This window comes from Lytechinus pictus, chromosome 3 (genome assembly GCF_037042905.1).
Source record: "Lytechinus pictus isolate F3 Inbred chromosome 3, Lp3.0, whole genome shotgun sequence".
Taxonomy (NCBI): Eukaryota; Metazoa; Echinodermata; class Echinoidea; order Temnopleuroida; family Toxopneustidae; genus Lytechinus; species Lytechinus pictus.
In genome coordinates, this window is record NC_087247.1 from 52,116,513 (window position 1) to 52,129,143 (window position 12,631).

At 37.8% G+C, this 12,631-nt stretch overlaps 1 protein-coding gene across 1 annotated transcript; it reads right to left on the reverse strand.

The window, feature by feature from the left end:
- Window positions 1–1,441: 1,441 nt before the first annotated feature.
- On the reverse strand, window positions 1,442–4,392 carry LOC129257043 (protein HEXIM1-like). Its single transcript, XM_054895271.2, has one exon. The coding sequence runs from the start codon at window positions 3,776–3,778 to the stop codon at window positions 2,900–2,902; it is 879 nt and encodes a 292-aa protein (XP_054751246.2). The 5' UTR covers window positions 3,779–4,392; the 3' UTR covers window positions 1,442–2,899.
- Between the last annotated feature and the right edge of the window lie 8,239 nt (window positions 4,393–12,631).

The window sequence follows — 12,631 nt, forward strand, 5'->3', positions numbered from 1 at the left end:
CATGTGACCTGAAACTCGCACAGGATGTTCAGTGATATTTGATTACTCTTATGTCCAAGTTATATGAATCAGATCCATAAACTTTCGAACTTATGATCGTAATTCAAGAAATACCCACAACTTGGCCAAAGTTCATAGACCTTAAATGACCTTTGACCTTGATCATGTGACCTGAAACTTGCACAGGATGTTCAGTGATACTTGATTACTATTATGCATAAGTTATATGAATCAGATCCGTAAACATTCAAAGTTACGATGGTAATTCAACAAATACCCCCAACTTGGTCAAAGTTCATTGACCCTAAATGACCTTTGACCTTAGTCATGTGACTTGAAACTCAGGCAGGATGTTCAGTAATACTTGATTACCCTTATGGCTAAGTTTCATGAACTAGGTCCATATACTTTCGAAGTTATGACAAAATTTCAAAAACTTAACTTTAGGTTAAGATTTTGATGTTGATTCCCCCAACATGGTCTAAGTTCATTGACCCTAAGTGACCTTTGACCTTGGTCATGTAACCTCAAACTCAGGAAGGATGATTAGTAATACTTGATTAACCTTATGTCCAAGTTTCATGAACTAGGTCCATATAATTTCTAGGTTATGCTGTCATTTCAAAAACTTAACCTAGGCTACGGTTAAGATTTGATGTTGACGCCGCCGCCGCCGTCGGAAAAGCGGCGCCTGTAGTCTCACTCTGCTATGCAGGGCTCCGTAACACAAATGTTTGCAATCAATCGCCAAATACAAATGACCAATCAGGATCTTCTTTGCTTGCGCACTTTGTTTAAACCACTGACCAGGAACCAATCAGTGCGGTTCTTTCATATTTGCAATTCATCGCAAACCTTTGTGTTACGGAGCCCTGGTGAGACAATATCAACCTTTGTTGGGGTGGACTTTCCCTTTCACCAATCATAAAATAGATTGGAATTACATGTGCATACAACTTACAGTTCATTTGATTATGAATGGATGTAGCAATATTGCTGGTAGTAGATCAGGGGCCCGTAACACAAAGCTTAGCAATGATCGTAGAACATTTTTCTACGATTGATTCCATTGACTACAATGTACAATCAATCGTGAAAATCAAGCGTACGATCAATCGCTAACCTTTGTGTTACGGGCCCCAGGTGTACTTACGAACATAATATAGAAGCTGCATGTAAAATAATGTAACAATAACTTGGGAGAGGGATAACATCGATCAGGACCACCACATATACAAACATTTTTTTCATAAAAATGACCCCCCCCCCCGTTATAGAAATATAAACATACATGTAGATCTATTCATTCCTCTTCCAAATTATGGCAAATTACATGTACCAACACCTTACCAATCATTATCAAATTAATTTAATTCTTTAAAATGTATACAAAATAGTGAATTTAAGAAAAACAAATAAAACATTCTGTAGAAGAGCTGAATACTGTCACAAAAATTGATTTTAATATCAAATCTCAAATTTCTTAACACATACTTTTAGCAGAAATCTGTGGAGTACCAGTATTGATGTTTATAAAAATTGTATGATGTACTACATTTATGAAACATTATTGTGGATCTCTTGATTATTATGTATACATCGATACGCTTTGGATTTGAGCGTTCAGTAATCCTTTCTAATTCAGTCATTGGGATAGAAACTCATACAATTATGTCATTTAAAGATTAAACATGTACGCTTTCCCTTGGACCCAGTGAATTGTAAAAAGGGGTAGTAGTCCTTGTGATATCTCGCTTTGCTCATACATGTATCAAGACAGATTTGTCTGACTGAAACAATCAAAACCTCAAAAATTGTAAACAATATAATGAAAGACCACTTCATATTTTCATTTACATCACATTATGGACTTGGTATGTGTTATTACACTTTTATGCTGTCCTACTGAACATCATGGACTGCTTTTAATTAAAACCAATCTTGATTAGAAAATACATGTAGATCATTTTGGGGCATGTTCCTGTAAAAGAGCGAACAAAGATCTATTAACTTCTGTAGTTTGAGCTAGTGAATTGTTGTGCATTAATAAGATATTTATCTCTTCCGAAAAAAAAAACAGCGCTTGCTTAAAACTTCAGTGGCATCCCTGTAAAACGATATTTAAAAGTGGGGACAAACGGTGTAAAATGATACAGATAAGCACACATGGACACGGTTATTAATAGCTTTTGGAGAGACTGAAAGAATGCCATTCTTGCATACATGTACAATGTATCTGAACATTAGCAGGACTAGACACCTTGTGGTTCTACCTTTATATGGTAATTTGTTTGTATTCTATAACAATTCTTTTTTTATAAATAAGTGGGCATCTTTTGTTAACTAAGTTACGTAAATGGGCAAATTATTGAAATTAGAGAAAACCATTAATTATTGCAAATGCAAATAAATAGGCCTAAAGAATCTTGGTGCTTCAGATGTTTAATGACTCAGAATTTTAAATAGGATATTTGACATGCATGTAAAAAAAATCAAATGAGTATGATCTTCAAGGCTTCTTTGCAGTTTTAATTTTTATTTCCTATGGGACCATATAGTTCTAAAATATCAACAGCTTCTATGGAATTGACAAACTGATGCCATACCTTAGACTTCAGTTTTTAGGAGCATTTGGTTTGCCAGAGTATCTGATTGTGTGACGTATACTGATACTGTAGATTTACCAAATAATTATACTTTTCTATCAATGTTAGGTACATGTATAACTGTCATGTACTATTACAAGAGAACAACCTGGTTTAATAATTAAGGCATTAAGTAAAGATTTGTTTAAATTTAATTAAAAAAATCACTTAAGTCTTCAGCAATATTACTAGAAGAGATCACTTATTTTCCACTTAAGATGACAGAATAAAAACACATACATGAAAAAGAGGTATCATTCCTTATCAGTACCGCTTGCTGTTCTTAGTCGCTGGTTTTCTTCCTTTAGTTTTTTCACTTTCTGTTCTAGTTCATTAACACTTTGAAGTCTGGAACGTGTGGCTTCATCCAATTGTTCTTCACTCTCCCCACTTGACAGCTTTCCTTCTCCCCCACCTCCACTGCTCGGACGTAAAATCTGCTCCAACTCTGACACTTTCTTTGACAGTTCCAGAACTTCATTCACTAACTGTTCCTTTGACATCTGCTGTAGCCTTTCAGATTGGACTTCATCATAAACAGCTGTGAAGTTCCGAACAAGATATTGCTCATTTTCATTCTCCAGCACCTCATCTGAAGACGAAAGATTCACATCATGGTTCTCATCAAATGTTCCCATATTACTAAGATCTGGAGTATCAACCTTATGATCTTCCATTAGAAACTGAGTGGTATTGTACGGGGTCGGACGGTTGGCTCGCTTGAGAGATGCACGTCGGGATTCCTCTTCGTCGCGTTGCTGGCGTTCTTCCCAGCTCAGTTGAGTGTATGGCTTCCACTTACGATTTTTCCTTCGCGGACGTCTTCTTTTCCTTGATTTATCATTCACATTTCTATCCTGATCATTTGCATCTTGCATATTTCTAAGCACTTGCTGACCATGTTGTCTCCCTGAATGTGTGATACGTTGGACACTGACACTGTCGACTGCCATTGTCACCCTCCGCCTCGTTCGTTGAGCGAGGTTCACGCTCGCTCGAGTCCTCCTCTCAGAATGCGGTGGTAGAACAGTTTCCTGTCCAATAGTTCGCGGGCTTGCGCTTCGATCTGAGCGCTCGTCGTCCCCATCCATGCTTTCAAGTTCACCAGGAAATATTGTTCGTCTCTTACTCATAGTATGCCGATTTGATGTCAATTTCAGAATATATCAACCAGACACTGTGTCAAATTTACAATATGTCCGATGAATTTGAGCAAACCAAGAATGTAACTGACACACAGTAAACCATTTTTTTGACATCGAAGGTAGGTTGCATTTTCGTTCTGGTGGCATTATTTTCCGAATGATTTCGCTGGTACCGACCCATATTTCCACGTAGTATAGTCCGTCCATATATCCATCTAGGGTTTGCGCATTCCGATATGGGATTTGTTTAATTTAAAGGAAGCAGCGAAAACAGGGGTCTGCATATGCGCTGCATGATGCGCTGCTGAGCATGAGCTGTGCACGTAACATAGAGATAGTAACCGAGCCAAGCCTCAAATGTTACTACGCACCAGCTGGGGATATAAACAAAGTAGTTTCTGTAATCTTTTTCACCGTATGTTGAAATTAGAAGCTTCACCAGATCCAACAAGATAATTTGGACGATATATTTAGTAATGAAAATTCCTTTCATAGATGGATTTTCTTGTTATTATGAATATTAACTTCCCATCAAATGATTTCGACAGCGAGGCGAACGGATAAATAATTGTGAACAGGTTGCCCAAAAAGGGGGCGTGTACTTGAATACGATGTATCAAAATAATGTAAACGCTGTGTGTACCATGCATATTGTGTATGTCCAAGGAGCATGTGTACGTGTGGCGGCACCCGGGGCGGTACTGCGGGGGAGAGGGGTGGGGGGGGGCGGGCATCCCTCTGAATGTGCAACCTCTCCCACCACCTGTGTGTTGCAAAATTTTGATCACTGAAAAAAGGAAGAAGAATGTATTATTAATGTTGCTCTGTTCCGAAAACTGTTGTGTCCCCCATTTCTCCCATATATACTCCCGGTATGTACTATTAAAAAATCCCGGTGCGCCCGCCACTTTAGTTTGCTGTGCAAACCCCTCTCTCGAGTTAAGGGTCTGAATAAGCAGCCTGCTCATGCCTTGTGCACTGTATGTGCTAGCCTTTGCGTGGAGACACACTTGCTGATCAAAGTTTCAATCAGGTACTGTTTCTCACTCCCCGCCACTGGTTGCATAATTACGGGCATAATTATGGCTCAAAACTTTTTGAAGAGCAATGGCAGTTCAGCGGGTTTTTTTCCAATTCATCTAATGCCAATTTTGTCAAATTGCCAACTCGTCTACTATAATGGTCTACCAGGGGCGTCGATCCATTTTTCAGATTGGGGGGGGGGGGGGGCGAAATCATTAACGTTCCAAAGGCGCTCGATCGTACAAAACACCCACCCACACACACACACACACACACACACATACATATATATATATATATATTATATATACACACACACACACACACATATATATATATATATATATGTATATATCTATATATATGTATGACTCATGAGACACAGACACGTATCTCACTACACAGATAGTACGAGTGCCGAGAGTGAGCTCAAATTTCTTTATATTCTGAGCTGAAAACTTGATATTCTAAGCATTTTTGGTACCAATGATTAAGATTTGTATCTAAAAGAGAATAGATGCGAGCGCGAAGCGCGAGCTGAAAATTTTGATATTTCGATCTGAAAAAATGACAGTTTACTGGACGTTTTTGATAAAGAACAAGCTATATATCCAAGAAAAGATGATTGCAAATTGAAGCAGTTCTTTTGAGGCTTAGAACTGAAAATGGGACATTTACATTCACCAATTTAATCATGAAAAGTATGGGTTTTTGCTACAGAAATGATGCGAGCGCGAAGCGCGAGCTGAAAATTTGTATATTCCAATCTGAAAAGCGGACATTTTGAGCACGATTTTAAATAAAGAACGAGTTGTGTATCTCAATCTCGCTTGCTGAACATTACAATCTTGTTTTTTTTTAATGCATATCCGGAATTATTGGGGGGGGGGCAAAATGATATGTTTGCCCCCCCCCAATATTTTCATTGGTGGGGCGATCGCCCCCCTGCCCCCCCCCCCCCCAGGATCGACGCCTCTGTGGTCTACCATCAGTTCGTCACCGGGGTTTGTCCACTCACCACATTGTCTACTTTCTTTTAGTCGAATGCCATTCCGTCTAATAACCAGTTGGTCCAATAGCCATTTAGTCCATACACCATTTGGTATGATTGGACTAAGTATTAAATTGTGCAAAATAAATGAAAATGAAATGGATATTAGACCAACTGTGTATTGAATTATGCCGACGTGCAGTATTTAACTATTTTTTTACTATTCAAATTCGAAGATTTTCATTATAATGTATTAATTTAGAGTATAGGCCTACATTGCCCCATTCAAGTGCAATTAGGGCATGTGGGCCGGGGGTAAGGACCCGCTAATCACTGAACGATAGTCGTGGGGACCATGCACTAATAAGGGTCGCTATTCGATCATAAAGGTCAATGTTCATAGGGGCGTAACAGGGGTCGGTGGCCAGGGGGGGGGGGAAGGCAAGAGCCAAAAATTTCCCGGTCATATCATGGTATGAACAGGCAATGGTGTAATGAAGCAAAATTTTTGAGGGGCCAAGATATGGCGTATCGGGCGGAATTTTTTTTTTAAGTTGCGAGAGGGAGCGAGCAAAATTTTGACATTGTCATCACAAAAATCAAAACAAAAAATAGAGGGGCACAGTATATGTGCCAAAAAAACTGCTTAATAAAAGTCCCGAACGAGCGAAGCGAGCGAAAAAAATTCACCTTTTCAGGGCAGTCTAACTTGGAGATATTTTTTAAACATTATATTCAGTAAATATAACATCATATCTTACACTTTTCCTTTTCCCTTCTTTCCTCTTTCTCTCTTTTGTTCTTGGTTGAAAAACTTTTTGGGGCCATGGCCCAACCCTTCCATCTGTACGCCATTGCTATGCGGGTGGGGTCCGGGTCGGAGCCACAGGAACCTCATTGATATCAAAGCCATTTTAAAACCTTGCAGATTGCCGCTATGTTTAATCAAATCGCTGGTATGTACAGTATAGCTTTTACACAACACATTAATTAAACGCAGTTGCGTAATGTACCAAATATTTTGAGGGGACATAACATAGCAATGTGGAAAAAATTGTAAAAAGGTCGGCAGCGAGCGAAGCCTTTTGAAATGAAATTCTAATTATATTATAGAGTTTTCCATTATATTCAGCAAAAAAATCACTGTTTCCCATTCATTTCAATACGTTGCCTCCTTTATTTTCTTTGGCCTGGATGTGGAACCAATACCCCCATATGCCAGTGATTGAACGTAAAGCTTAATGTAGGAAGGGTCCATAATAAACAGGGGAGGGGCGTTATAGAGCCCTTTGAAGGTTACAGATGAAGAGCCCCTATAGGGCCTAGGCCCTGTCCACGGAGGATTAGTCTATTGTTACTGCATGGGGGTGCTGAGCATTGTCACACTTTTTTTCCAAAACCATGTACAAAAACGTAAAAATTACCATATGATTGTGATTATTTGCCTGGCATGGTCAGCCCCCCCCACTTTTAGCTCAGCCCCCCCTACTTTGAAAACCGTTCCGCGGCCCCTGCGAAAATAATATAATGTAGTTACGATTATCATAATTATCGACAGGTTGGAAATGGAGGAGGCAGCGCGAAATTGTACGACATATAGATTTAATAAAGGTGTTTTCCAAGACAATTTGTGGTCTACATTTATAGCTATATAAATATGATGAGACCTAAAAATGTTGTTGTGGCAGTAATTTCAATATCTATATTATCCAATTATATATTAAATGGGATAAATTGAGTAATTGTTGGGAAGGGCGGGGACAGGCGCAGATCCAGGAGGCGAGCGGCATTTGCCCATGATATTGAAAAAAAAATCTTTGCAAAAATATCATCAGTTCATGCCACTGTTGTCCCAAAATTCCCAGCCCAGGATACAACCCGGTGCATTATATAATATATAATAGTTCCGAATTATTTTGACAAAGTACGTTGTATACGGTTGACTGTGAAGCCACGTTACAACCACTTCGGGAGCAGGATTCTATAATAATGCATGCAAGCAAGAGATCAAACGACAAAACAAATTTATGAATGCAAAAATGTCAGGAGATATCTGCTGCAGTTCGTGGAGCAAGTTTATTGCTATTTTCAATAAAGTAGGTCAGAAAACCAAAACCATGATTAACCCCTCACAAAAGATCTGCAGCTCAAGTTTAAGGGGTAATATTTTTATGTGCCATCATCCATCATCATAATGTGTATATTATATAGGGTGTCAATGGCATGATTAGGAAGCATGATGATTGTTCTTCTTCAGTGTCATTTGTAATACTTACGTTATCATGAAATGCATGCACAGACTTGATAAATATGCAGCAATGTAAAAAAAAATAGTAGTTTCTTTCAGTAAATTTGAATGATGTTGATGGTTGATGCAATGATGCGTGAAAATCAACGCATGGTATATATTCTCATTTGCGTGATGGATTGAATGTGTTTGGAATAATGTTGAACCCTGTCATTTAAAAAAAGTTGAAGTTAGAAAAGATGAGAATATTGGCGTAATTTTTGTTGATTACTTTATGAAAGCTTTCACTTAAACCAAGTAAACACGAAACACACCCGTAACCGGGCGGGGGGGGGGGGAGGGGGTCCCTTGATTCTACGGAACCCTGCCGCTTGCAAACAGCAAAAAAAAAATAATAATAAAAGGAAAGAAATGAGGTAAAAGGGAAGGGGGAAGAAATGAAAAAAAAAACAATAAGAAAAGTGAATGAAACAAGGGGCTTGAAATACCCCTCTTTTTTAGTCAATATGCAAAAATTATTCTGCTCGCGATTCGTTCATTTTGTTTCAGCGAGATTGTATTGAGACATGCACACTGCTCATTCTTTATAATGGCTCTATAACGCTTCGCTTCGCTCGCTTGCGACTTAAAAAATTAATTTTCCCATGTTTTCCATTTTGTGTCCCCTAAAAATATTTGATTTATTACGCAACTGTGATCTTTTAGTGCAAATGAGGTAAAGCTATACACCCAAAAAATAGCGGCAATCTGAAGGTTTAAAATGGCTGAGTAATATTTGATTACCCCTATGTCCAAGTTTCATGAACTAGTTCCATCTACTTTACTTTTTAATTTATGACATTTCAAAAGAGTTTTTTTCATCTGGGCTGCCTGGGGCCCCATATGCCCCCACATGAATACCATGGTCGATTCAACTATAATTATAATACCCAAGACCTACCCATATGGGCCCCATATAATTATGTTATTCAGGCAATTCTGAGCGGAAAACACAATCGAGAAACACATATGGGCTTTATATGGCCCCATTATTATGTATTGTTCTGGGCAATCTGAATAGAAATCATCCCATGCAGAGCATCACATGTGGGCCCCACTTGGGCCCAATGTGTGTTCTGGTAAATCTCCAGATAAAAATCCTCCCAGAAAAACACATGTGGGCCTCGTATGTATTGTTGAGGGCAAGTGAATCTGGATAGAGATTATCCAAGAAAAACAAACGTGGGCCCCATATGGGACCAATGTGTGTTGTTCTGGGCAATATCATGAAAGAAGTCATTAACATATGCCATTTCAGGTCAGTATAAAAAAGTCCTTTTTCTTGATAATAAAAATTGCTCTTAATTTTTAATTTTCATGTCTAAATAATAAGACCTACATGAATTGTCCAAAAAAATTATCTCACGCTTTACGCTCGCAATATTGATGTAGGCCTTATGATTATGTTTGTAAGAATAAGATGTACTTAAAACTTAAGTCTTTATATAGTTTAGGAGTTAGGACTAACCCTGAAAAAAGCAACAACAGAAAGCAACAATGGCCGATCGGGGAAAATGTGGATATTTTTTTTTCGCTGCCCCCCCCCCCCCCCCACCATTAGCAAAAACTACATCCGCCTATATATGCATAGTTTATGATCTCTTAATAAGAAAAGTGTCGCCGGTTACAATTTATACAACATACCACTTCAAAGGAAAGGATATAATTTATTTACAGTAATTATCGCAAAAATTGACTACAAAGCGAGTTTTACATCTTTCAATTTCAAAATTTTAAAAGCCGCTCGTTTGCTACACTTGCTCGCAAAACTAGAGCTAAATAAATTTTTAATCAATCAGAAATATTATTAAAAAAAGGTTTCCCTCAACAAAATTATCGCGAAACACACAGCTACTTCGGGCAGAAACGCAATCTGATGTTGAAAATACGTCTTGTTTGCACAAAAAGGCAATTTTGACATACAAGTGCCCTTTTTTGCTCTCCCCCCCTCCAAAAAAAATGTAAGTTCCACCGCATCTGAGACCACATGCATTCACTCCACGTGGGATCTAGTTGTCGTCTGGGTCCAAGATGGTTCCCAGATGAACCTTCTGCATGGGACCCAGACGGTTCATATCTGGGTTCCATGCATATCCCTTGATCAGGACTTCACTCAGCATGAATATTCATTACAACAATAAATGACCACATTTTTAGCTAATATATAGCTATAATAATTGATATGTTTATGTTTATGCAATGATTCCACCACGAAAAGTTTAAAAAAATATGTAATTTATATATCATATTATTCATAATCATGACATTTAATTTGAGAAGAATGATTTAGAGTTAACCCTAAAACGACTGGGCTATTTGAGATGTATCGAGGACTGGGGGGGGGGGGGGGGCATGATGGCCCCCCTTCTGATCTCGGCCGCCGTTCGCGCGATCGCGCCGAAATTTGGCACGCACATTCTTTACCACATAAACTACAAGCTATATAAAAAGAACATTCTGAAAATACTTATTCTTTAATTATTATGAATAAAATATGCAAATTAATTCATGAAAAACATTATTTGCATATTTAACATGTTTAACAACCTATTTCACTTCAAATTTTCTTCTCTTTTTGCAGATGTCATCTTTTCAATATAATTTAAAGGAATCCACAAAGAAAAATTGCGAAAGCCAATTTTTTTCCTTGTGTATTTCTTTGTTTTTAGAACTTATGTATTTCTTGTTTTTTCATCTTTTGTTTTTAATTTTTTTTTTTCAATGGAAATTATTACAGACCATTTAACAACTAAATCAAACCCTAAATTAATTAAGCAGACCAATTAGAACAAAAAATAATCGCCCTTTTATGAATTTCATCTCCCATAGACTTTGTACTGTATATATACACAAAGTATAAAAATGAGCCATTTTCGGCATGACATTGCCTCGTAAAAAGTCACGTGACGTCGCGACGGTATACCTGAATGTCGCGAATTTGGTCTCAAAAGTTGCGCAAGACTTTAAAAAAAGTCATAAAATTTTGCGGCGCTGTCTTTTTGCGTTTCAGAAATATCGTGCGAAGCATCAAGGGCGGGGGACATCATGCCCCCCAGTCCTTTTAGGGTTAAATAATTGTAAACCATAATAATTTTGTCAAGTTTTGTAAACTCGCTTAATATACAAGTCAATGGCAGGACCCATTGGATAGACAGGATTATGAAAGAGTGTAGGATTTTAGCCATCTGGCTTAGCATAAAGAGTTGCCAAAAATGTGCTTCAATGACCTTAATTTTTATTTTTTAACGAGCCTACATGGGGCCCATATGCACGAGCGTATCTAGCATCATCGATGACAAAGAAATATATTGATTGTTAACAATAGAACGCTAAGACCTGGGGGTGATGGTGTCGCTCTTTGGCGCTCTTTACACCGCAACAATACGATCATACTCTTATAGCTAACATGACCATATCAAACGACGTTTTAGAAACCTTGTTTGTTGAAGTCACAAACCCCAAAGGTAAAAACTTAGTACTTGGTGTTTTTTACAGACCCCCTCAATCTAATATTAATCCTTTTTTTAGAATCTCTTAATGAAATTTTATCAAATCCTGTTTTTTTTAAAATAAAGATTGCTTTTTTATGGGTGACTTTAATATTAACTTATATAGTAGATTGAATTCTAACAGCACCTCACACGAATTTCTTGAAATGTTTCTTTCATATCCTTTTTACCGCTTATCACTAAACCGACAAGAGTGACAAATAAACTCGGCCACTCTAATTGATAATATTTTTAGTAATATGACTCAACAAATTCCCAAGGCCGGTATTATCCTTAGTGACATTTCTGATCACTTTCCAATTTTTGCTAAGTTATCTACAAATATGATAATACAATCATCATGAAAGAAACATTCAATACTCCATTTCGAAAGATAACGATCTAATTAATAATTTAGATACAACAGACTGGTCAACAGGGCCGTAGCCAGAAGCATTTTGTTGGGGGGGGGGGGTGTACCAGCTAAATTTGCCAACTAAATGTGAGCACAGGGGGAGTTGATGTGCCCCCCCCCTACAATAATCACATGCTAAAAGATTTTGAATTTTTAGAATTGAATTAGTGGCATTTGGTGAATACGTTAAGGTAAATTATACAAAGATATACAAAGATATTTGCACTGTAAAAATAAACATTTTGGATGAAAATAGAAAGGCTAGTGTGCCGTAGTTGCTAACTTGCAGTATAATGCCCTATGTGCATTAATAATATCAAAATAAAAGATTTGTTAATTTTTAATTGACCTTCTGTGCAAGATGTCTCAACTAAAATTTCAAGAGTGCTACTGCTAACAGTGGCGTACCGTGGGTCACGGCATTGGGGGGACACCAGCAAAAAATTTGAGTCATTAAGTGGGCGCGCGAAGCGCACTCAATTGCCAGGTATACTGACCTAATAGAGACATTTTAAGGACTGTGCCATTAAACAGATATATATCTTAGTGATCAAATAATGCGAGCGCGAAGCGCGAGCTGAAAATGTTTGATATTCAGTCCTAAAAGGGACATTATAAGCAAAGTTTTGTAATCATG

Coding starts and splice junctions, on each gene's coding strand:
- LOC129257043 (XM_054895271.2), bottom strand. CDS start 3,778: ATGAGTAAGAGACGAACAATATTTCCTGGTGAACTTGAAAGCATGGAT.